The sequence below is a fragment of the Vulpes vulpes genome, chromosome 15 (genome assembly GCF_048418805.1).
Source record: "Vulpes vulpes isolate BD-2025 chromosome 15, VulVul3, whole genome shotgun sequence".
NCBI classification, from domain to species: Eukaryota; Metazoa; Chordata; class Mammalia; order Carnivora; family Canidae; genus Vulpes; species Vulpes vulpes.
In genome coordinates this window covers 56,252,429-56,279,388 of record NC_132794.1, presented here as the reverse complement: position 1 = coordinate 56,279,388, position 26,960 = coordinate 56,252,429, and the positions used below count along the sequence as shown (strand labels likewise).

The 26,960-nt window shown below is 33.4% G+C and overlaps 1 protein-coding gene across 4 annotated transcripts in view; it reads left to right on the top strand.

Moving 5' to 3' along the window:
- Nucleotides 1–26,960, top strand: part of TRPM7 (transient receptor potential cation channel subfamily M member 7) — a 119,181-nt gene that overhangs the window by 66,283 nt on the left and 25,938 nt on the right. For all 4 annotated transcript variants that reach the window (XM_025998702.2, XM_025998701.2, XM_072738515.1 and 1 more), the window contains 15 exons: nucleotides 1,311–1,451; nucleotides 1,745–1,879; nucleotides 2,430–2,710; nucleotides 3,801–4,029; nucleotides 5,080–5,235; nucleotides 5,313–5,456; nucleotides 7,641–7,769; nucleotides 10,284–10,562; nucleotides 13,998–14,172; nucleotides 16,140–16,266; nucleotides 17,592–17,776; nucleotides 18,451–18,583; nucleotides 19,408–20,123; nucleotides 21,911–21,981; nucleotides 26,207–26,303. In XM_025998702.2, coding sequence (XP_025854487.1) covers nucleotides 1,311–1,451; nucleotides 1,745–1,879; nucleotides 2,430–2,710; nucleotides 3,801–4,029; nucleotides 5,080–5,235; nucleotides 5,313–5,456; nucleotides 7,641–7,769; nucleotides 10,284–10,562; nucleotides 13,998–14,172; nucleotides 16,140–16,266; nucleotides 17,592–17,776; nucleotides 18,451–18,583; nucleotides 19,408–20,123; nucleotides 21,911–21,981; nucleotides 26,207–26,303 — 2,998 coding nt within the window. The remainder of the gene's footprint in view (nucleotides 1–1,310; nucleotides 1,452–1,744; nucleotides 1,880–2,429; nucleotides 2,711–3,800; nucleotides 4,030–5,079; nucleotides 5,236–5,312; nucleotides 5,457–7,640; nucleotides 7,770–10,283; nucleotides 10,563–13,997; nucleotides 14,173–16,139; nucleotides 16,267–17,591; nucleotides 17,777–18,450; nucleotides 18,584–19,407; nucleotides 20,124–21,910; nucleotides 21,982–26,206; nucleotides 26,304–26,960) is intronic.

The window sequence follows — 26,960 nt, the reverse complement described above, 5'->3', positions numbered from 1 at the left end:
TTCTGAATCAAATTAATAAGTTGAGTGCTATCAGTATTGTATAATTTGAGAAATTGCTCATCGTGCTTTTTTAGATAACTCACTTAATTTCCCTTAATTTAAATATTTCCCATGTAAGTGAGATCATATGGTATTTGTCAAGTTTTTTGAAAAAAGAAAACTAAAAAATTAGCATGATCTTCATTTATAAATATATTTGGAAATGGCTCGACCAAAAAAACATCTTGCATTTAAGGTGAAAATAATTTTTGATTAATTTTTAAATCAGATTTAAGGAGTATAAGTATTTAGAAATTTAAAATTTCACAGATGAAACCAAATTATAAAAAAAATTTTAAAGTACTGGGGCACCTAGGAGCACCTGAGTGGCTCAGTCAGTTAAGCATCCAACTCTTGATTTGGGTTCAGGTCATGATCTCAGGGTCGTGAGATCCAGCCCCACATCAGGCTCCACACTCAACTTGGTCTCTGCTTGAGATTGTCTCTCCTTTTCCCTCTGCTGTTCCCTATTGTGTGCACACTCTCTTTCTCTCTCTCTCTCAAATAAATAAATAAAATCTTTAAAAAATTTTTTAAGTCTTAATTTTATGAAATTATGATTAGGGAAATGGAAAGAATGGTGATGGTAGGAGGGCAGAATTGATTGATATATATAAATCATCTTACAATTAAACCCTTTCAAGATTATATAATGAAATTAACCAAATACTTGATTCTGAACAGGCAGTCTTCCAAACTCACAAGTGGCTCATGGCCCAGAAGTTTATTTGTAAATTGATGTCCTGGGAAAATGAAGTCTTAGTTCTAAACGATGTTATAAGTAGTAGTTTAAATCTTAGATGAGGCTATAAAAACTTGTGTAACCTATAATATAGCCAATATAATTTTGGCTAAAAAATACTTATAGGTACTTATGGGCCAGTCTGGAAATATAATTAACACTTATAGCATTTTTGCGGGATGAAATTGATGATAATGTGTCGCTGTGAAAATGAAATACTTGGCTCAAAAAATTCCTTTGCCTTTATGTATGAAGTATTAGGGCATTGGAAAGATCAAATGAACTTATGCTATAAGCCATACTTGTGTCCTGAGCACACCTTTATGACTTCAAAACTTCAGAATCATTCTCTCTTATAGAAAGAAATGAGGAAGAGATTATTTCCTTCTCCTGTAAAGATAGGTACTGGCAACCCCAGCTTACTGTAACAAGTAAACGTTTGTCATTTTGTAGATTAGGTGCATTTCTAGGCCTTTATGAAAATATTGAGAAATATCCTGTCTATATAAAACTAATGTTTTGTTTCCAGGGAAATCTTCCTCCGGGATATAAGATCACCCTAATCGATATAGGACTTGTTATTGAATATCTTATGGGAGGAACCTATAGATGCACCTATACTCGGAAACGTTTTCGATTAATATATAATAGTCTTGGTGGAAATAATCGGGTATGTAATATTTGAGGGGAGGTCTACACATGTACTTTATACACTTTGTAAGTTAAAAATTCATAAAAACACACTTTAAAAGTTTAAAATTACTCAGAATAGTGAAAGCATTGTCTTAAAAATACTTTATTTTCAACTATAAGAGTACATAGAAATATTTTGTAACTGAAATCCAAAACAAAGCATTTTTTCCTGTGTGTACACATTTGTACATAGATATGAATTGAGTCTTGTATTTTTATGATTTATCAGTATATTTAAATTTGTAGAAACTAATAAGCTTTCATTTTCAGAGATCTGGCCGAAATACCTCCAGCAGCACTCCTCAGTTGCGCAAGAGTCATGAATCTTTTGGCAATAGGGCAGATAAAAAGGAAAAAATGAGACACAATCATTTCATTAAAACAGCACAGCCCTATCGACCAAAGGTATGTTCACATAAGTAATACCTTTTCTATATTTTGTTCTTTCTAATTTACTAGTATTTATGAAACAAAAAACTACTTGTTTTAGCAAGAATGAACTTTCGTTTGTAGATATATCTTTGATTATTTATTCTCTCATATGCAAAAAGATATTTATTATGAAGTTGGTGATTCTATGAGGTTTTTTTATATTTAGCACTAATAAAAACTTCTAAATGTTAACTGCCTTCTTTTATTCCACTTTAACTTAACATGTGAGATAAAAGTTTTATACAAACTTTTCTTCCATTAAAATTATGTTTTATCAGGTATTAGTCAAAATATTTAGGCCCTTTAATTTTGGAAAACTATATTATAATGATTTTTTTTTTTTAGAAATATCGTTTCTATGAAACCCGAGCTATAATAAAATTAAGCATATAAAATTTACCATTTTGATTTGTGCAGTTGTATGAATTTGAAGACTAGTGTAAAAGAGATTTTGTAACAATTCTCACAGTAATGTCACATGGCCTTATTAGAATGAATCTTAGACATTTGTTTTCCCTTGAAGATTGATACAGCTGTGGAAGAAGGAAAGAAGAAAAGAGCCAAAGATGAAATTGTAGATATTGATGATCCAGAAACCAAGCGCTTTCCTTATCCACTTAATGAACTGTTAATTTGGGCTTGCCTTATGAAGAGACAGGTCATGGCCCGATTTTTATGGCAGCATGGTGAAGAATCAATGGCTAAAGCATTAGTTGCCTGTAAGATCTATCGTTCAATGGCATATGAAGCAAAGCAGAGTGACCTTGTAGATGATACTTCAGAAGAATTGAAACAGTATTCTAAGTAAGTTAGATTTTATCTTTGAAACATTTGAAAAGGACAATATGTTTAAGTGAAGAGTATAGTGTCATGCACTTAGTGGGTATATATATGTATAATTTTATTGGCACAATTAAAATGTATTAGGTACTTTTAATTATTGATTGGTTGGTTGAAAGGGAGGGAGAAGGGCAGAGAGAGAGGGAGAGAGAATCTCAAGCAGACTCCTCACTGGGCATGGACTCCAGGGCGATTCTTGGCTCCATCTCCCAACACTGATCATGACCTAAGCCAAAATCAGGAGTGGGATGCTTAACCTACTGAGCCACCTGCATGCCCCAGAATGTATTAGATACTTCTTAAAATTCAGAAAGAAACTTTCCTGCTATGCACATAAAAAGAGGTTGTAAAATTGTTTATAATTCAAGCGTTAAGTATTTTAGCAAGAAAGAAGAAATGCCAGAAGTCAGTTTAATAATTGCACATACTAGCAATTAATTAGATTAGGAAAAGTTCCATTTGAAGTAGTAAGGAAAAGAAAGTGAGATTTTGAGCTGTGTTCTAAGGAAATGAATTCAACTGGAAGGGCATTTTGCTTTGTTCTTGTTTTTTTGTTTTTTCCTTTGGAAGGGCATTTTGGAAGGTGGAACTACATATGTGGAAGAGTAAAATGGTTCACAGAAGTTTACACTTACAGAATAATGGGAATATTAAGCTGGAAAGATATTTTGTAGGAAACTTTTTGCTAGAAAACAGGATTTACCTTTCCCCAAATGGGCTGCCTTTGGAAGAGAGTAAGAGTTATTACTGAAGATAACTCAAGCAGGGATCTTATGACTACTTGGGATCTAAGATTCAGGTGTTTTTCATAATTAGGTTAATCCCTATTCATTTCTTAATGTGACATATTTTAATATTTTGTGATATCCACCATAGTAGTAGACATCTGGGAACAGAGCTACATGATTCTAATGCCTTGTAATTCCCTGAGTGTCAATATTAAAAATAAATGTTATATTAAATATAAATATTAAATATGAAATGAAATTTTGTAAGTACAGTGTCTACAACTACAGTTTGGTAATATGAATGTTTTGGCTTTTTCTTTTGATAGTGATTTTGGTCAACTAGCAGTTGAATTACTAGAACAATCTTTCAGACAAGATGAAACTATGGCTATGAAATTGCTTACTTATGAACTGAAAAACTGGAGTAATTCCACCTGCCTCAAGTTAGCAGTTTCTTCAAGACTTAGACCTTTTGTAGCTCACACCTGTACACAAATGTTGTTATCTGATATGTGGATGGGAAGGCTGAATATGAGGAAAAATTCCTGGTACAAGGTATACCTTAGAAACAATTTGATATAAAGTATGTGATTAGATAAAAAGAGAGAATTAGCCCAGATATCTAGTAAAATGCCTTGATTTATGAGAGTTGTGGGGGTGGCAGTGTTGGCATTTTATCTCAAGTGGCATGAAGTGGCCTCTTTTTTCTTCCTATTCTTCACTCTAAATCCTTTCTGGTGTTGATTATTGCAACTCTGAGCTAGAAGCATGGGGCAACAAATGGAAGTATTGGTGTTTACAGTCCTGAGCGGCCATGAAAAAAAGTTGCTTCTTTATGAAAAGAGAATTTCCGTATTCTAAAATTGAGGACCTGTCTACTAACTTAATAATTTGTTTTACTTGAATAATTGAAGTACTTTAGATATACCTAGTTTTTATGGAAAGAATTCAGATAAAATGTTGACTGGTTCTTTTGGTTTCATCATAGTGAGAGATACTACTTTGAACTTTCCTTTTCATTATCTTATATCTTAAATAAGGTACAGAAATGTAGAAGGCAGAAATCAGGCAAGTGGTTTAACCATTGTAAATAGATAACAAATACTGTTCATCTAATAAAAGTAGTGGTGAAAGATTAACCAATAAAAACCCTGATACACAATTATAATTTCTTTGCGCTGTAGGATATTTTGCAGGTAATAACATAAAATTTTACAAATAAACCTGTTTATAGAGGCACAAGCTGAGTAATTGTGTTATGACATAGAATAGTTGCAAAGAGATTTTGGATAAAATTAAACACAATAGCTTCGTAAGACTTGAATTTTATTTAAAGAATAAAACAAACTAATAATTTTTAAATCTTTTCTATATCCTCATATCGTAGTACTCAATTGTTTTGTTACTCCTTAAAACAATTCAACCTGGGCCTCTTTAAATATAATATGCAAGTAAAAAAATGCAGTTTTTGTTTTTTTTCCCCCCTATACTAACAGTGGCGGATTGGCTAACTAATAATCAAGATATTTAATACCTTTTAATTCTTTTTATTATTGAAGGTCATTCATTTTAAAATGTAAACTCACATGTTTTTAAAATTTTTAGGTCATATTAAGCATTTTAGTTCCACCTGCCATATTAATGCTAGAATATAAAACAAAGGCTGAAATGTCTCATATTCCACAATCTCAAGATGCCCATCAAATGACAATGGAAGATAGTGAAAACAACTTTCAAAACATAGCAGAAGAGATACCCATGGTAAGGAGGAAAAATATTTTTAAGTAAATGCAAACTTTTTACGAATGAATGTATGATAAGTATTATTTTTATTTTAGGAAGTGTTTAAAGAAGTAAGAATATTGGACAGTAATGAAGGAAAGAATGAAATGGAGATACAAATAAAATCAAAAAAGCTTCCCATTACAAGAAAGTTTTATGCCTTTTATCATGCACCAATTGTAAAATTCTGGTTTAATACGGTATGTTGTATGTTATTTAAGCTGTATGAACATAGTGTTTTTATTTATTTATTTATTTATTTATTTATTTATTTATTTATTTATTTAACATAGTGTTTTTAAATGATAAACTTTAGGGAACCTTTTGTCTAAAGTCCATATTTATCCATATTTATCTTGATATAACTTAGATCACTGACAAGCCATTTTCCATTTAAAAGAGCGTAAGTTTGGGCACCTGGGTGGCTCAATTAGTTAAGAGTCTGCCTTCAGGTCAGGTCATGATCCCGGGGTCCTTGGATGAAGTCCCACATTGGGCTCCTTGCTTAGCGGGGAGTCTGCTTTTCCCTCTACCCCTCCCCTGTGCTCGTGCTCTCTCTCTCATGCTCTTACTTTCTGAAATAAATAAAATGCTTAAAAGAGTATAAGTTTAACTTAGTTTTATCCTGGTTGCCATCATATAGAATAATAAATATTAACAAATCTCAGTTCTAATTGGAACTAGAAAGTGACTAAACAAAAATTTGGTAACCATATGCCTTTTTAAGCAGCTATGAAATACAAATCACCCACCAAAAGCTTTGGTAAAGATTAACCAGAAGAATCACTGATATGTTTTTGTGCTTTAGGATTTTGCAGAGAACATCTAAAAGTTTTTAAATGAACGTTTTTGCGGTATTAATTTGATGGGGAAAAATAATCTAGATCATTCATATAGTTTTGTTTATTAGCATAATAGTTTATTTCCTTAATCATAGTATGGTACATGTTATTATCTGACATATAATTGGCTTTTCTCTTGCTTTGTCGAAGAATAATTTTCTCCCCTAGATCAAAGGGTATATATGTCCATGGGGAGTGGACTCATTTTAAGAAGCACATGAGATTAGCTCCAGCTTTTAACCATGGATTGAATGAATGAGTTTTTATTCCCCTCCCCAGAAAAATTCTTAAATTGTATATTTTATCATTGTTTTGCTGTTTTTCACTTTTGTCATGTTTTCATTCATTTGACTGTTTAAAAATAGACAATCCTGATGTCCAGATAGAAATTTCTTTTTTTCATTTATTGGAGTTTATTTCCCTGCCTTGCCATAGCTTAAATCAAGAATATGGCTTGTTTTAACAGTGGTAGAGGCAAGGAGAACAAGGAGAGGATACTTAGATACAGTTGTTCAAGGGTGAGCGAGTCTGGGTTTTAATATGAAACAAATCTTCAGATGTTATTGTACATAGATCTTATTATCTGCCTATAATCTTTTTTGTTAAGAATATCAAAGGTGGGATGTTACCTTACCTAGGGAAAATGACCTTCATACCTGTTTTCACTTCTTGGGATTCAACCTCAGTGACTGGGAGTTAGGAAAATACCAGTTGTCTTTCCTGGGAATAGTATTTGGTTGGGGGAAGGAGGAAGCAGGTAGTATGTGTTTCTTGATGATGATGGTGGTGATGAAGTTTATAGTATGTTTAATATATTATACTTTAGGTATAGTATAAGTTAAATGGAATTATATGAACTATGCTAAGAACATAAACCTTCTTTTATAAAATTCTTCCTATGGGAAGTACTAAAAAGCAATCAAAGTTCTAGAACACCGTATTTATACCCTGGGAACCATTTATGTTTTTTTTTTTTTAAAGATTTTATTTATTTATTCATAGAAACACAGAGAGAGAATGAGAAGCAGAGACACAGGCAGAGGGAGAAGCAGGCTCCATGCAGGGAGCCCAACGCGGGACCCGATCCAGGGTCTCCAGGATCACGCCCTGGGCTGCAGGCGGCACCAAACCGCTGCACCACCATTTATGTTTTGATTGATAAATGCAGTGTCTGCACTGAAGCTACTTCTGAAACATTTTTTAAAGATTTTATTTATTTATTTTAGAGAGAAAGCATGTGAGCAGAGGGAGGAGCAAAGGGGAAGGGAGAGGGAGGAGTCCATGTTAAGTGTGGAGGCCAATGTGGCGCTCAACCTCACAACCCTGAGATCATGACCTGAGCCAAAACCAAGGGCCAAGAACCAGTCACTTAAATTGACTGAGCCACGCAGGTGCCCCTAAAACTCTTTTAATGATTGAAGCTTTGAGATAGTTCATAGGGCTTCATTTAGTCTCTTTTGTGTGTTGGATTGAAATTTTTGATAGTAAAAAATTTATCTTGTCATTAATATTATTCATATTTTGTGTTTTCTTTTTCATTAGTTGGCATACTTAGGATTTCTGATGCTTTATACATTTGTGGTTCTTGTACAAATGGAACGATTACCTTCAATTCAAGAATGGATTGTTATTGCTTATATTTTTACCTATGCTATTGAGAAAGTCCGTGAGGTATGTCTTGTTTTTCCTACCAGTAACTTAACTGTGTATGTGGGGGGGTGTTGTGTTTTGTTTTTGGTATGTATGCGAGTATGTGTTACTCATAATCAGTAGGTGATGACATTATAGAAGTGTAGAACATGTGTCATTTTTGGTATTCTAAAAATTATAGCATAAGAATAGAGATCAGTGTGTTAACTTTGTCACAATTATGAAGATCATGATTTGTCTCAGAAACATAGCCTAGATCTGTTTATGTTTTAGTTCATCAACATTTATATTTATGCTCTTTGTCACTCTTCAAAAAGTATTAATTACACATATACCCAATCAGGTAAATTATAAATAGGTTTTTACTTTGTTGTTACATTGTACTTCCCACTGAAGTTTGCTCTAATTGCCTATTGAATTATTATTAAAATTTAGATTCTTGTGTCTATCAGTTTTCAGTTTAAATTGTAAATTTTCTAACATCTTAATTTTGAAAAAAAATTTTTTTTCTTTGAATGTTTATACTTTTTATACAAACTAGTAACTACATAAATATAGTTTCATAATATGCTGACTTAAGACTTCTGAGTTATTTCATGTGTGGCTTTAGATTCAAAGAATACATTATTTTGCAAAAACAAATGAAAGCTGTGTACTTCCCTTCCACTTAGATATCATAGGAATTTATCCTAAGTAGTTTATTATGCATTTTTAATTCCCTTGAGTGCCATGATTTATGTTTATAAAATCTGTTTTTTTACCAACATGTTTGAAAAATTAAATTGTTAAATGATAAAGCTGCAAAGAATTTTTGAAATGCATATTCATAAAAATAATTGTACCAAGGATTCATTAGATTGTAATAACTGGTTGTCTGTAGTGGGAAGGGAAGTTAATTGGCTAAGAAAAAAGAAAGGAAGGGAGACTTTTTTAGTACTTATTTTTATATGTACTATTATTTTAAAGCTGTAAATGTTTTACCATTCCCCACAAAAAATTAAAAAAAAAATGTTTAAAGATTTATTTGAGAGAGCGTGGGATGGGGGGCGGAGGGAGAGAAACTCAAGCAGACTTCACGCTGAGTGTGGAGCCCAGTGTAGGGCTGACCTGAGCCAAAATCCAGAGTTGTTCACTCAACCAACTCAGCCACTCAGGCACTGCAAATTTCTAATTTTTATATTGAAGAGAAGAGATAAGTATAGGTACTTAAGCCATTGAGCTGTTTACTTTCTGCAAATAAGATACCTTTAGAAGATTCTACCAGGATATCCTGTTGTTTCAATGAAAATAAAACAACTTTCAGAAGTATATCACTTTCTAGAGATTCTGTTCTCATTTAAGACTTTCAGCTTCGGGCAGCCTGGTTGGCTCCGTGGTTTAGTGCCGCCTTCAGCCCAGGGCGTGATTCTGGAGACCCAGGATCAAGTCCCATGTCAGGTTCCCTGCATGAAGCCTGCTTCTGCCCCTGCCCGTGTCTCTGCCCCTCTCTCTGGTCTCTCATGGATAAATAAATAAAATCTTAAAAAAAAGACTTTCAGCTTCTTGGTAGGATGACCTTGATTGAATAGGTCATTTGTTTGTGGGTATATGTACACACACATATACATACATATATAGAATGAAGATAAGGGGGATCCCTGGGTGGCTCAGCAGCTTGGCACCTGCATTCAGCCCAGGGCGTGATCCTGGAGTCCCGGGATCGAGACCCAAGTCGGGCTCCCTGCATGGAGCCTGCTTCTTCTTCCTCTGCTTGTGTCTCTCATGAATAAATAAATAAAAAATCTAAAAAAAAAAAAAGATAAGAAATACCTGTCTCTGATACCTAACTGAATTGTTTTAGTGATCAAATACATCATCAGATCCCAAGATAACCAAACATTTTGACAAATACCAAATACCAAATGACAAATACTATGTAATTTTACTTATATGTAAGATCTAAAAACAAAAGAAACAAAAGCAGAAACAGCCCTATAAACATAGAGAACAACGTGATGGTGGGGAGGAGAGGTGAAGGGCTGGCTGGGCAAAATGGGAGGCACATGCTTGGAATGAGGAAGTTCTAGGGATACAGCATAAGGAATATAGTCAGTGGTATTGTAACAGCATAGTATGGTAACGTGATAGCTATACTTGTGAGCAGAGCATAATGTATAGAATTTTTGAATCACTATGTTGTATACCTGAAACTAATGTGTGTTAACTGAACTTTAAAAAAAAAAATTTTTTTTTGAGGGATGCCAGAGTGGCTCAGTGGTTGAGCATCTGCCTTCAGCACAGGGCGTGGTCCTGGAGTCCCAGAATCGAGTCCCACATCGGGCTCCCCTTGAGGAGCCTGCTTCTCCCTCTGCCTGTGTCTCTGCCTCTTTTTGTTTTTCATTGAATAAATAATTAAAAATCTTAAAAATAAGTAAATAAAACTTTGAAATATTAAAAGATCCATAAAATCCTGTGATACTATAATTGAATGCTGATGTACAGGAAGAAAGTGATTTCTTAAATAGTTTAATTGAATTTTTTTTTTTAAACCTGTAGATCTTTATGTCTGAAGCTGGAAAAATAAGCCAGAAGATTAAAGTGTGGTTTAGTGATTACTTCAATATCAGTGATACAATTGCCATAATTTCTTTCTTCATTGGATTTGGACTAAGATTTGGAGCAAAATGGAACTTTGAGAATGCATATGATAATCATGTTTTTGTTGCCGGAAGATTAATTTACTGTCTTAACATAATATTTTGGTATGTGCGTTTGCTAGATTTTCTAGCTGTAAATCAACAGGCAGGACCTTATGTAATGATGATTGGAAAAATGGTAAGTTGAGAGGCATCTAATAATATTCATGGGTTTATTGATATTTTTCTCTTGAAATCATAAAAACCTGCCATTAACATAGTTTTATTTGAACTAGAGAATGTTTTTTCATGTTTATCGCCCCATATTTCAAATAGGCCATTCCTCGGGATATTAATTTTTGAAGAAAATAAGTGATGGGATATTTTAAGAAAACTATATTTTGTTTTATCTTAAAATGTTTTAATTTTAGATGCTAGTTTCTAGGGCTGAGATCAGAATGAAAAAATGCAAATTTGTCAGCTGCCATTTGTGAAGTTCTTTTCATCTTTATTGATGCTACCCTAATCATCTAGCATCTGCAGCAGTCTAGTAAAATCTGTTTACTCACAACCACTGTGGCCTATCTTCAATCAGCATTATAGCTAGAGTAATTTCAAAATGCATATCTGGATATGTCACTTCCCCTTCTTAAAAAAATCTATTATCTAATGCTTTCATATTACCCCTAGAGATCAGTATATCTAATGAAATGTATAATTCCTGCCCAGTTTAAGTATTTTAGAAAATTATGTAAGGTATTAGTAAACTGTCCATGTGGCTTATTGATTAAATTAGGGAGTGAGGGATATAGGGATTCATGGATAGCGATAAATCTGTGGAGACTTTTATTAAAGCAGCAGGATATGATCTGTTCTTTGAAAGCTTAAGATAGGAATAAAAAGGCACAACCTGACTAGAACTTCTTTTGTGATAAGCAATTGTTGATTGTCAGATTGGATAAAAGGGCCTAGCCTGAATTATATAAAACATTGAAAGCTGGGACTTTAGAGAAGAAAAATATAGGGGAAACCACTGAAGAGTCCTCCCTGTATGAAGTTTTATTTTTCTTTTCTGTAAGAGGAATAAGTTGACATTTCTTTATCTTTCCTTACCATTTCGGATGGACTTTTCAATGGATGGTTGCTGAAAACAGCTAATCAGATTATTTGTTAGATAATGATTTTCAGCCAGTGGGGACAGGCTGAAAAAGTCTCACAGGTGTTTCTCTTGCTCCAATTCCCCACACTAATCTTGTCCCATTATTATTGTATTTGCAAGATAATGGTAGCTAAACAATACTACCTATGGTTTATGTCTTTAGGTTCCTCTTTCCTTCTATCATCACTGATTGAAACTTTTTTTAAAGTTACAGTCAGAACATCTAATCTTTTCCTGTTATAATATGTCCACTGTCTTGCTCTTTCCCACAGGCTTAACCAACTGGCAGGTTTTGCTTTTTAAATGTAGATGTCAGGTTTGATGTGTGATTCCTTATGCATTGAACTGAAAACTCTAAAGTGTGTTATGCCTAGTTCTGCCATAAATTGCTTTTCAGTTTTCAGTGGTCAGAAAGGCAAACACATATTATTGCTTTTGTAAAAGTAACTTTTCCTTCCTTATTCTAAAATTACTATTGTAGAAATTTTTTAGTAAATACAGACTATCAGCAACATCCACTGTTAACAGTGTCGTGTATACTTTTCCATCTTTCAAGACATACAGGAATATAGGTGTGTGTCTTTAACTTCACACAAATAAATGTATATAATAGTTTTATCAAAATAGGCTCATTATATGTACTACCTCATTCTATCATGAAGTTTTTCACAAAGAATATGGTATTTAAAAGTTTGGTAAATAGGAACTTTTCATGAGCAGGGAATTTCTAATCAGACAAAAAGCTTTGAAAAGCGTAAAAAACTTGAAGATACAAAAGAAACCTTCCTCACAGTTGATATCATTAATAAAGATTACATTTATGAAAATTGCATGGTAAATGGTAAACTTTTCCCACTCTGTGTATCTGTACGTTTAAACTAGAAATCCTCATTTTAGATATGAGAAAATGGGATATTTAAATATTTTTAATTAATTAAATTTAGATCAGATATAAGGAAGGTTGTCAAATAGGCTTTATGTGGAAGGTATGAAATCCAGAGACCTCTGTGACTCATCAGTCATAGACCTTTGAATAATTTTAGGATACTTCAGTACAGATTTGAGTTTTGTTTTGAAGTTTTGATTTGGCCTTTTTCTTTAATTACTGGTAAATAATTTGGATTCCGTAGTATTTCAAGTGTCGTGAATAATGTTTTGATGATTTGCCTTTTAAGATCTTTTATTCCCCCCCAAAATCTTTTATCCCAAGATTTTGTTTATTGAAAACATACATTCTCTTAGTATGTAAGTTAAACTGAAGGCATTATTTGACTATTTTACAAATAAAACTGAATCTTGGAGAGTAATAGGACTCTTCAATTGCAAGTCACAGAGACTCTAACTTAAAAAGAAAATTTACTGGCAGATATAAGAATTTTAAAGATGAAGGATCAAGTCTAAATAATTACACATAAATATTTTGTACTTTCTTCACACAGTCCAGATTTATGGTCCTCTTTACCTTTCACATTCCTGCCTACCATTTCTACTTTCTCTGTATATTCGTTTGAAAAAAATATATGCAAATGTCATAATTTTTTAGGTTATTTTATTGCATTTGGGTTTTTTTAGGTTGGTTTATTACAGTTATTGGTAAAGTACAGATTTATTGTAAATGTAGTCTTGATCTGTGTGGGTTTTTCCCTAGTAAATTATTATTTGTGGATGAATACTACATTGTTGGAGGGAGACCACATTCACTTCTTTAGATATAAATACTGAGCACTCAAACCCCTAATTAAGTAGTTAGAAATTAAAGTTCTAATATAGGATTTTACTTGACTCATAGAATTCTTGAGTAATGATTCCAAAATACATGTTGTGACTTACTAATAAAAATTAATTTATTAGGTGATAGCTCAAATAGGCTTTTTTTCCACCTTTGTATTAAAGAATTGCAGACTACCTGATTTGTAAAAGGATTTTTTAACCAAATGGTGTCACTTATTTTTTCAGCAACCATGCTGATACTTCAGTTTATTGTTTTATTTAGCTCTTAGAGCTTTTCAACAGTCTGGGATAAGGGACTATGGTGTAGAGTTCAAGATGGGTGAGAAGAATGCCCTTTTGCGTATGAAGTGGGTAAAGGACAATTATCAAAGGGAGGTAGAAAAGTGAGTCTGAACTTCCAGTATGACAACAGGAAAGAGCACATATGGAAATTCATTTCCTGAAGCTGCCCATATGTTTATACCTCTTTAAATCTTCATGGACTCAAATAGGCAGACTCCAGTTTGAACCAGTGAAATGATTCATTATATAGAACACGCCTCTGACTTGTCTAGTTTTACAGATCAATTTTTATGTCATCTTGATGTTAAGGTTTATGTAATGATGAGATTTTCCTGAATGCTAAAACTAGGAGTCAAAAGATTCTAGTTATTTATTAGAACATTAAAAACTACTTTTAAGATGAAAAAAATTACTGTTGTTTTTAAATTCCCATGTATTTTAACAGTGTTCATTTTTTAACAGGTAGCCAATATGTTCTACATTGTAGTGATTATGGCTCTTGTATTACTTAGTTTTGGTGTTCCCAGAAAGGCAATACTTTATCCTCGTGAAGCACCATCTTGGACTCTTGCTAAAGATATAGTTTTTCATCCATACTGGATGATTTTTGGTGAAGTTTACGCATATGAAATTGATGGTAAGGATTTATGTTTGCAAATTCATCTTTTGGTTATTTTATGTTTTAAAGTCAGGATTGCATTACAGTAATATTACATATTCTCATAAGTCAAACCATTACCAACCTAAGCCCTCCCAAAGTACAGTAGGTAAGCCCAGAAAATAAAAATAACTATAAAAATCAGTTGAAAAAGGATTTTAGAGTTTTTTCAGCCACAAATGGAAATCTGGCCTAACCTGGCTTACACAATCATGTAACACAAAGTTCAGAGGTAGAGTGGTATTTGAAGTTTGTTAATTCATAGCTAAGGACACCTGTTCTTTTTCATTCCACTGCTCTGTAATCACAGTGTCTGATTGATACAGGTTTCCTTTAGGATTAGGAGACTGTCACTAGCAGTGGGAGGAAAGAGTGGTTTCCGTGGTTCTCTTATGGGTGAGAAGTTACTTTCCGAATAGCCCCCTATTGAACCTGTTCCTTAAATCTCATTAGCTCAAATTGACTTCAGCCTGCTTATCTCTGAAAACAGTTGGGGCAAGGGGGTAATAGGATTAACAGTGATTAGAGCAATCATGATAGATTCAACAGTAAACTCTTGAATTAACACAATCAACTGTGAACACATTTTCTGCATAATTTTTTAAATAATTGTTTAGCTAATGAGGCTAGATAAATTGTGAACATAAGTGATGCTGCCAGCTTTCAGAGATGTTCTACTGATGTCCACATTTGCATTTTAGAATCTTTATTTGGTTAGTTCGCTCTTAATCTCTCTTCCACTCTCTCTCTCCTGTCTTTACTCCTCTCTCAGCCCATACCTATGTTGCTCCCTACCCACCTATTTATAGGTGATTAGGTCAGGGGATGGCTGCATAGTGGTTATCAGTTATCAGATGTTGTTTAAAACAGTGAGGTTTTACCAGTGTGGTTAAACTTTCTTTCTGTTCCAATGCTTTCCTTTCAGTGCCATTTTCAGGTTTTCATTTTCTGCTTTTTCTGTTGTGGATCTAGTTTAGTTGTTATAGAGCATTGGGTATAGCTTCTTGGTCTCCGTCATTTTCTTCCTTGGGTATTTGCTACATCAAACAGATCTGAATAGAAATAAAATAGATGCATTAAATTTTTTAAGATTGAAAGAATCTTGTGTATTCCTTTGCCTGTGAAATCATGGATTTGAAATGATTTTGACAAAGCCATTGAGTGTTTTAATGGTGCATCTGTTTTTAAATGATTACTAAAGAAATGTTTATTGTATTGTAAACATTTATATAAGATGTCGCTAATTCATGATTATTCAATTCTAATCCGTACCCTACTGAAATTGGTTTGCTTAATTCTTTAATATTCTGGTGGGTACTATAGCTCCTTTTTTCCTTTTTTTTTTTTTTTTCTTCTTCCTTAACTGTGTTTTGGCTTCAGAAACATTCCCAGTGAGGTTAATGAAAAGCAAGAAATTCAAACCTCATCATTTTATTCTTGAGAAGCACTTTAACCACTCTTGCAGCCCTCTTGTGACATAATAAGATAAACTCAGTAATCTTTGTTTGTAAATTTACTGTGAGTTTACCATACCCTTTTATAGTACAGTTATTTTTCTTACAGAAATGTTACAGTGTGGCTGAATCTGGGAATTTTATTCTACTTAATGTTCCTCAAGCTAAACCCTGCCTTGAAATGCAGAAATAACATAGAACTATATACCTCCTCATCTGGAATGGAATGGTAGAACAGATACCCATATCCCTCACAAAATTATTCTCTGTTGGAGTGTTTTTAAGTTTGTGTTGCAAGTGCTTGTCTAGAAGCTTTTTATAGAGTCTGAAACAGATTTGTGCATAATTGAAACTTCCTTCAAACAAACAATACTAATTAAAAATAGTTACTGGTGTAGAAACCAAATTGCACTGTATGTTAACTAAAATTTTAATTAAAAAAATAGTTACTGGTGTGATTACTATATCTGAATTTTTTTCTTCTTTCCAAAGTGTGTGCAAATGATTCCACTATCTCTCAAATCTGTGGTCCTGGGACATGGTTGACTCCATTTCTTCAAGCAGTCTACCTCTTTGTACAGTATATCATTATGGTCAATCTTCTTATTGCTTTTTTCAAGTAAGAATTTTATTCAGCTGCTTATTGTAATGAGATCATTTAATATATAATTCTCATTTTGAAGGAAATACACAAAATTTCAGATCTAAAGATTGTACTGAGGCTTAAACTACTAAAATTATCTTCGAAAATTACAAATAAGGCATACTTTTTCAAATCAAATGAGACTTTAAATTTGAGACTTACCTTTTAACATGCAGGATCTTTTATAAATTTAACCTTTATTATAAGGGAATTTTACTGGGTTACAAAGGAATACATTCAGTATATAAAACAGGCAAATAGAAAATTCAATAATTTAATATTTTGGTGTACATCTTTTTATTTTTTATGAATATTTATGAATTTTTTCTTTTGAAAAATAATGTTCTTATATTTTGTATACTATTTTTAACTAAGCAAAATATGAATATTATCCACATTAATAAATATTCCTCTCCGGTTTATTTTTATTTTATTTTTCTCCAGTTTATTTTTTCATTTATTTTTTAAAGATTTTGTTATTCATGAGAGATGCAGAAAGAGAAGCAGGCTTCCTGCATGGAGCCCGAAGCGGGACTTGACCCTGGAACTCTGGGATCATGCCCTCAGTGCAAGGCAGGCGCTCAACCACTGAGCTTCCCAGGCTTCCCTTTCCAGTTTAGTTTTAATGCCTGAGCTTCCCAGGCTTCCCTTTCCAGCTTAGTTTTAATGCCTACCTGGTATTCCATGATATAGACCCTACTTTTTCAACCATATGTTACATTCTTCAGTTAGATTGTTTATAATTTTTTGTTCCCAAAAACTATATTATGGTTAAATTTTTTATCAGTCCTAACATATGTCCTTAGAATATTTTCCTAAAAAAAAAAAAAAGAATATTTTCCTAAAAGTGGAACTGTGAAGTATGTGCATTTTTAGGACTTTATGCATTTAAGTTAAAGTAGGCCTACATCCCCAAATCTCTGTCAAGACAAGGTATTATTATCTTTAATGGTTGCTATTTGATAGTACATAAAAGTATCGTTTTTATATGCATTTATTTTGTTGCTACTAAGATTGAATATTTCTTAATAGTTTTGTCCTTTATATATAACTTTAAAATCCTAATAAGATGATATTTTCTGCTCATTTTTCTGGAGTCTGTAATTAAGACTCCCAGTAATATCAAACTAGTAGCTTATACTTCTTGCTGTATTTTTTCCAGTTCCTCATTTGCCATTTAGTTTTGTGTTTGGTAGAGTACTCTTTTGAATCCTTGTTTAGAATAGAATTACAGTAGTTTTTAGTATTTAAAACTTGATTGTATAATTAGCTATGTTTATTTTTATTCTTTATTATTCAAGCAATGTGTATTTACAAGTGAAGGCAATTTCCAATATTGTATGGAAGTACCAACGTTATCATTTTATTATGGCTTATCATGAGAAACCAGTTCTGCCTCCACCACTTATCATTCTCAGCCATATAGTTTCTCTGTTTTGCTGCATATGTAAAAGAAGAAAAAAAGATAAAACTTCAGATGGACCAAGTAAGTAAAATATATTACAGGAAATGTTTTTATTTTACCACTTATCAATATTATGCTGAAGGTTAAGTATTAATTTTATTCAGAAGACTTAATTGGCCAATATTATAAAAAGTTTCTGTTGAATTTGTCTGAACATAAAGGAATTTTAAGTATAATATATCTATAAAAGTGAATTCAGTATTAAACTTCTCTTTGAATGTGGCATGTCAGTTTGTTTTTGTTAAAATGGTAATGTAAAACATAACATTTGCTGTTCTACAAATGATTTTTGCTCTTTGTAAACAATAACACTAGTTTATTCTATATTTACTACATGAGACTAATCATTATATCAAACTGTGCTTAAAATTTTATAGTGGCTTACTGTTCTACCAAATTGGTTCTTAAATTTCCCTATCTGGGTAAATGAGGGAGAGGTGCAAAGAGAGATGGTAGGGGAAGAGTGTTTTATAGGAAAAGGAAATTAGAAGAGGAGGAGGTACTCCTCTTGCTGAAGAAAAAAAATGGAAGTACTTGCTCAATGCTTTAGAAACACTGCAGTAAAAAGAGAAAGAAATTACAGATGATGGATATGGTCTTATGAGCCCTGAATAATTCATGACTCATGAGGTGTACAATTTGATATCTTGATAGTCTTCATTGTTTTTTTTTTTTTTTTTCTTTTCCCTCCTTAGAACTTTTTTTAACAGAAGAAGATCAAAAGAAACTACATGACTTTGAAGAACAATGTGTTGAGATGTATTTTAATGAAAAAGATGATAAATTCCATTCTGGGAGTGAAGAGAGAATTCGTGTCACTTTTGAGAGGTTCAGAAGGCTCTTTAATTATAATTGATTATATGTCACATGGATTCTGTTATGTCTTATACATGGTCACTGTTCAATTTATGTTTGTCAAATAAGCTTAATAATTTAATATATTGGAAGACAGTTCAGTTCTAATTTTTAATATTTAGTGTAAGTCAGTAAGTCAGTTTCTTATTTTTTTGACACTTGTTACAGAGGACAGAGGAGATTTACTGTCTTTCCTAGTCAGTGGAGAAAAGTGAAACTATATTGTTTTAAAGCATTTTTTTTCTTTTTCTATTGGCTTTGCTACCTTCTGGAAGCAGATGGTATAGTTATAATAATGGTAATGATATTTCTATGTATATGTAGCTTTATACACATCCGTGTGTGTTACTTTGATGTGGGGAAATTGTAATAACAAAAATGTTTTTTGAAATTTTGCATTTTATTATAATAGAATCAGCACGAGGAACTCCCCCTCTCTCCCTTTTTTAAAGATTTTGTTTATTCATGAGAGACACAGAGAGAGAGAGGCAGAGACATAGGCAAAGGAGAAGTAGACTTCCTGTGGGGAGCCTGATGTGGGGCTCCATCCCAGGACCCTGGGATCACAACTTAAGCCAAAGGCAGATGCTCAACCACTGAGCCACCCAGGTGTCCCCCAGCACTGGATCCTTAAACATTAGATGTGCCTTTTATAAGTAAATAATCATCTTATTTTCTATGTTAGCTTGTTTGAGGGCATGTAAAAATTTTTTACCATTGTAATTTATTGAGAGTATAAAAAGAATCTCTAAAACTTTAATTTTTAACATTTATAAAAACTCTTGTTTCCCCTACAGGGTGGAGCAGATGTGCATTCAAATTAAAGAAGTTGGAGATCGTGTCAACTATATAAAAAGATCATTACAGTCATTAGATTCTCAAATTGGCCATTTGCAAGATCTTTCAGCCCTGACTGTAGATACATTAAAAACGCTCACTGCCCAGAAAGCTTCGGAAGCTAGCAAAGTTCACAATGAAATCACACGAGAATTGAGCATTTCCAAGCATTTGGCTCAAAACCTTATTGACGATGGTCCTGTAAGACCTTCTGTATGGAAAAAGCACAGTGTAGTAAATACACTTAGCTCCTCAGTTCCTCAAGGTGGTCTTGAAAGTACTAATCCTTTTCTTTGTAATATTTTTATGAAAGATGAAAAAGATCCTCAGTGTAACATATTTGGTCAGGATTTACCTGTAATACCCCAGAGAAAAGAATTCAATTTCCCAGAGGCTGGTTCCTCTTGTGGTGCCTTATTCCCAAGTGCTATTTCTCCTCCAGAACTGCGACAGAGACTACATGGGGTGGAGATGTTAAAAATGTTCAGTAAAAATCAAAAATTAGGCAGTTCATCTAATAGCATACCACATCTGTCATCCCCACCAACCAAATTTTTTGTTAGTACACCTTCCCAGCCAAGTTGTAAAAGCCACTTAGAAACTGTTACCAAAGATCAAGAAGTTGTTTGCTCTAAAGCTGCAGAAGGAGATAATGTAGAATTTGGAGCATTTGTTGGTAAGTTTGGTAAATTAATATTTGTATATCAATATTTTTTATAAAATTATCATCTTAGAAATAAATAACTAATTAGTAAAACCATGCACTTGTATGGTAAGTGGACTACATTTCATAGATTATGGTTCTAAAATTTTTAAAGGGAATCAAGTGGGGGAAATAGGTTGAATAGTTCCATTGGTATATACCTCTTTGGGGAATTTACTCTAATAACATTTGTATATAAAACTTATTTGGGCTTTTTCTTTTGATTTTGAGAATCTTCTGTTGAGTTTGGTTCACTTGTTGAAAGAACCTGAGTGATTCATGAATGTTAGATACTTGGGAAATAATAGAAAAGTATAGGAAAGGCTACATAGAAATAACTAGAAAAGAGCTGTGTCTTATAAGTTGGGTGACCACATAATTTTTCATCTCAACCAGTACACTTTTGATAGTGAAAAGGGTATGCTAATAATTACATTAGGACACTAGAGAAAGCCAGGACTCTACTTGGAAAGTGAGGATTTATGGTCAAACCACTATTATATGCCCAAAGAAGAGAGCATTTCAGAAAAGAATAATTCATTCTTACACTTCAGATAGCTAAAGCAAAATAAGGACTGAAAATGTATTTTTTGGCAGTGAGTTCAGATTAGTGGCCTTGGTGGAATCTGTCTCAGTGAAGTGGTTGAGGGAGAAGCCAGATTATATTGAAATAAAATGTGAATGGGAGGAGGGAGTGTAAAAAGGAGGACTTGGGGAGCAACTATAAAGCTTACTATGATGGTGAAAAGAAAGAAATAACTAATACTGTGGTTTGTATCTAAGGTTTTTTATTTCTTTTGTTTTTAATGATGGGGAGACCTAAGATATTTTAATGTTGATAGTATGCCATACAGAAGGGAAAGGTGAAGAGAGAACACTTTATAGAGCTAGCTAAGTTGCTACTATTTGGGAGAATATAGTGTTCTAACAGTCTTCCTTTTAGATTAGTAAAGATTAAAGTATTTAACAAAGAGTTCTTAGAAAAAACTTGAGTTGTTTGTGGGCATGATCAGAGTGTTCTGAGGCATGAAAGAGGCCCTCTGTCTCTTCAGGTTTGAATTTTTCCATCAGGTGACTTCCTAACCTTGTCTTAACACTTGTTTGAGCCTTCCCAGCTTAGAAATTTACCTAGTCACGAAACCTTATGGAGATTAGTCAGAGAATATGGCATGTCCATGTAATCTCCACATTGAGGCCAACCCTGTAACTTATCTAAATAACTGAGCATACTGATCTCTACTGCTAGGCTGTGTACAGTTCAGTATGGATTTAGAGACAAACTTTTCCTGCATAAAATCTATCCCAATTTATTTTTTTAAAGTACATTTTAGTCTGTTAGTATATTGCCACTGGGATGGATATGTATAGATACCTACATATTTATCTCTACATATAATTTGTATATATAGTATGTGAAAATATATATAATAAATATCACATATTAATATATATGTAATTTTATATTTTATTAATAGTAAAAGCAGTGCTGCCCTTTTTTCTTTTTACATTTCAAACAATATCATATGTTGGATTTATTTTAGGAGGCCTTTGGCTTTTGCTCTTACTGTAAACTGAACTACTCATCTCTAGCATCTTGACAGATATTTTTACTATATATCAGAAAATCTACCAGAAACTTCAGAGCCATCAAAACTACTTTTAAAAATAACATAAAATCACTTTTATGTAGACTTTCAGCAAGGACATTATTTTTTGATAAGAAAAATATTTTGTGTTGTAATCTTTTTTTTCTCTTTAAGGACACAGAGATAGCATGGATTATTTGCAGAAGTTTAAAGAAACATCAAACAAGATAAAAGAAATATTATCTGTAAGTAAATCCTTGTAACAGCACACTTCAACCTTATTTTGCTATTTGTGGGTTTAGTTCAAAAGAGAATTAAATATTTCAATAAAAAATGCAGTTTTAGCAGAGATCATCATCAACATGATGATCCCAAATATTTAAAATAAAGCTACATACCATTTAAAAAGAAGAAACGGTTGAATATGAAAAATGTTCTACAAATAGCTTGCACTTTTTTTATTAATAAAAATTAAAAATACCTATTTAACATTTCTCTTAAAAAAAAAAATGCTTGCTCCTATACATTTCCCCTTGACCAGATACTGAATTCAACTCTTTCCTGCCCCAGAATTTATTAGAACATAACCCTGTCTGTCAAGGAACCTGTAGCCAAGCAGTAAAAAGCTGAATATGCCAGTAACCACAGTATAATGTGCAGGTGTAAGATATTCAATAAATGTTTGCTAATTAACTTTTTAAATGTATAGAACAGTGAGTGAAAAGTATTTAACTGTTGCTTTCATGAATACCTATAATGATAGAATCTTAATATGAGGGAAAGGAACCAGTAGGGAAACCAGTATTTTTTTTTTAAGTTCTATCTCTTGTTTTATCTTGGAGTTTCTTACATGGAGGAAGAACTAATTGGGAATTAAAATTTTAAAAACAAGAAAACATAGATGGAGAGAAATTGAGCATTCAGATGATAATCTTAAGTATTAAAAAGTATAACTTTTTTCTGATGGGCAGATAGTAAAAAATTGTAACAGATATTTTGAGTTGGAAAGAAAAACTCTTCTCTAACTTACCATTTAAGAATCTGTGTGCTTCATTGTATATAAATAAACACAAAATTTTTTAAAAATTAAAGGAGATAAAAAAATAATCTGAGGAGTTTGTTGGTAACTCTTAAGGCATGTTTTTCCAGTAAGACTGGTGGAAACTTTAATGGAGTACATCAGAAAGAGAGGGTGTAGGGTAACCATTGTGTGAAATTATTAAGGAGTCAGGAGAAAACCAAGAATACAATTTCTCAGCTGAAATAAGAGTTGAGATAGCATGAATTTTTTACCAGCCATATCAGCATTTGGTTTTTATTTTTTATTTATTGTTTTTTTTAAAGATTTTATTTATGAGAGACACAGACAGACAGACAGACAGACACAGGCAGAGGGATAAGCAGGCTCCACGCAGGGAGCCTGATGGGGGACTCGATCCCGGGACTCCAGGACCACGCCCTGGGCTGAAAGCAGATGCCAAACCACTCAGCCATCCAGGGATCCCCAGCATTTAGTTTCTAGCCAGGAAAACTAAAGTCTGGGAATATAGATATGGGGAAAGTAAATCTTTGGAGTGATTCTGACTAGAGGATTGGCATGTTACCACAGTAAAAGATTGGAACTCTAACTAGTTGGAAATATTTAGAGTTGTCAGACTCAGCCGTCAAAACCTCAAGTTCACCATCTTCCTCATGCTCAGCAGACATATTCCTTCAGTGTATCCTGTCTTAATAACATCAGCATTCTAGTTTTACCAAGGCATGACTGCAGTCCTACTTCTGTCTTCATTCAACAGCCAATCTAACTTGTTTTGCTTCCTAAACATTTTTGTAGTATCTCAGGTTCTCTCAGTACTCAGTAACAACTACCCTGACGTAGGCTGTCATTCTCTAATATGTATTTCTTTTTTTAAAGATTTTATTTATTTTTTCATGAAAGACACAGAGAGAGGCAGAGACACAGGCAGAGGGAGAAGCAGGCTCCATGCAGGGAGCTCGATGTGGGACTCGATCCCGGGACTCCAGGATCATGCCCTGGGCTGAAGGCAGGCGCTAAACTGCTGAGCCACCCAGGGATCCCCTCTAATATGTATTTCATTGAACTTTTATTTTATTTTATTTTATTTTTTAACAAGGGGGGTTCCCCCCCCCCTTTTTTTATAATTTTTTTAAATTTTTATTTATTTATGATAGAGAGAGAGAGAGAGAGGCAGAGACACAGGCAGAGGGAGAAGCAGGCTCCATGCCCTGGGAGCCCGACGTGGGATTCGATCTGGGGTCTCCAGGATCGCGCCCTGGGCCAAAGGCAGGCGCCAAACCGCTGCGCCACCCAGGGATCCCTTCATTGAACTTTTAAAATGCCTCTACAAGTGTCACAGTGGCAGTTGAAAGAACTGTATCAGTATGTTCTTGTGGCATTAAGGTTTCCCCCACAGATTTCACCTTTTAATAATAATGCACCTATTAAATGAAGTAAAAACCCAGAGTATGCTAAAATTTTTAAGTGGGCAGGTAACTTTCTAGTAAAAAGAAGAAGAAATTACAAGTTTCTGTGAAAACAGGCAGAAAAGTGGTGGCTCTGTTTTGAATTAAACAGTTTTGAGGGGATCCCACGAATCCCACGTCGGGCTTCTGGTGCATGGAGCCTACTTCTCCCTCTGCCTGTGTCTCTGCCTCTCTCTCTCTTTCTCTGTGTGTGACTATCATAAATAAATAAAAATTAAAAAAAATTTTTTTTGAGTAAATTACTTAGAGAAAAAGAGCTCAAACTATATTAATAGAATAATGAGCTCTAGGTTGGAGTCTGAGACTTTGAGTTCTTGAATGTTTGTGGGTTATAGACCTCTTTGAAAATCAAATGAAAACCATAGACCCTCTTTCCATAAAAATGCACATATACAAAATTTTATCTATACGGAATTTTACAAACATCTGGAAGCCCACCATCAATCCTGCACTAGAATTTCTGTTATAGATGATTCTATGAAACTCATGTGTCATATCAAAGAAAGCACTTAAATAAAGCAAATAAGAAATAGCTAAAAGTGGTCCCAAAAGAAACAACTAAAATCAGAAAGGAAATTGGAGTCGCATTGTGACCACATAAAAGGTTAGCACTCTCACTTGGTTATATAATCAGCTGTATATGAAGAGTACAGAGCATCAAAGGTAGAAAAGCTTAACTTTCTTGAGATGTAAGTTGAATTTATTTAATAGAAGTAATACTTTATTGCAGGAATACTATTTTAAAACTCACTGTTTCTGAGAGGTGGTAGAAGTTTGGGAATATCTTAGAGTTGCATAATAGTGTGTGACCTGTTTATAACTTGAAGAGAGAAAACTGTGAATGGATTGGATTGTCCCCACATTAATTTAATGCAGCTTGTTCATCTGGGAAAATGGGTAGGTAAAAATGAGAAAGTTAAGGGAGAATTAGACTATAAAATATTGTACAGGTAGAACAGTTGAAACAGTGAACATTTTGGTGACTCCAAAATAATGCTCCTGCAAATAAGAATTTAATAGGGAGGGTTAGATTAGAAATTGATGAGAAGGGAAATGCCTTGTCAGTAAGTACAAATTGGATAATTGAGTAGAAATTTGGAAAAGTCTGTTTATGTTCTTGTATCACTTCATAAGCTCAGATGAATTAAAGCTTTTATTTATTTATTTTAAAAGATTTTATTCATTAGAGGCAGAGAGGCAGACATAGGCAGAGGGAGAAGTAGGCTTCCTGCAGGTACCTGATCCAGGACTTGATTCCAGGACCCTGGAATCACAACCCGAGCCAAAGGCAGGTGCTCACGCTGGGCCACCCAGGTGCCCCTGAATTCCAGCTTTAAATGTAAAAATTCACATCATTTCAGAAAACAGAAATATTAAGTCACTAAGACCAGGAGGACTTTTTAAATGTATAAGGAATAAACAATATTAAAAGAAGGATGTGAAGAGATTTAAGTACCAAAACATGGAAATCATAGATAAGTAAAAACAAATTTGGGAAAAATTGAAATGTGACAAATAATGATCAAATCTTTATTATGTAAACAGCTCATATAATTAATAAGAAAGCTATCCAGAAACCCCTTCTTCCCCCTAAAAACCTCTCCTCTCTACTCCTTTATCTTCCAAACTCTTATAATCTGTCAGTGTAAAATAGCATTTTGTTTTTTAGGTAAACAGGTAAACGTTTTATTTTCCCTACAGTTTTTCATAGTTCCCTCAGTTTTTTATGAAATTGTATTACTATTGAAAAGGATCCATTTAGATGGGTTTATGAACAATAAATAGTATATTTTGATGTAGTTTTTTGAGATTGTCATTGAAGAAAATTAACCTGTAACATATTTGGTGTCCAGGTAGATTAAAGCATATTGAGCTGAATAGATACAGAGACTCTTATACTGCTTAGTATAATCATTTGAAATTCAGTTTAATTATTTTTAAATTGTGTATTTGTGCAATATACAGAATGATGTTCCTTCTGAAAATGCTTTGAAACATGTGAGTTCTCATGCTGGATTTACTGAATTTCGTAAAACTTCTATTCCTCTTCATTTAGAACAAGGTAAGTTACTGACTTGTGAATCATGTTACCAAACATGCTCATTTAAGCTTTCCGTATATTTTATGTATGTCACACACCTGAGCAGCAAATGTTTCAAGAGTCAGAAAATGATGATTCAGGTCATTCATTGTTCCCTTAAGTTTGAATAATACACATAATCCCAATATTCTCATATTTTTTACAAATTGTTTAGTACCTAAAGATGATCTTTATCAATCTGCGGGTTTTAACTTACACAGATGAATCTGTAGTGTTTTAATCTATTTTTCTAATTTAACTTTTAAAAATAGCTAATACGGGCAGCCCTGGGTGGCTTAGCGGTTTAGTGCCGCCTTCGGCCCTGGGCATGATCCTGGAGACCCGGGATCGAGTCCCACGTCGGGCTCCCTGCATGGAGCCTGCTTCTCCCTCTGCCTGTGTGTGTGTCTCTCTCTCTCTCTGTGTCTCTAATAAATAATAAAATCTTAAAAAAAAAGCTAATACTTTTATTTGGCTCAGAATTAAAATACAAACACACACAAGTACTTTGTTTTTTTTTTTTTTTTAATTTTTTTTTTTTTTTTATTTATGATAGTCACAGAGAGAGAGAGAGAGGCAGAGACACAGGCAGAGGGAGAAGCAGACTCCATGCACCGGGAGCCCGATGTGGGATTCGAT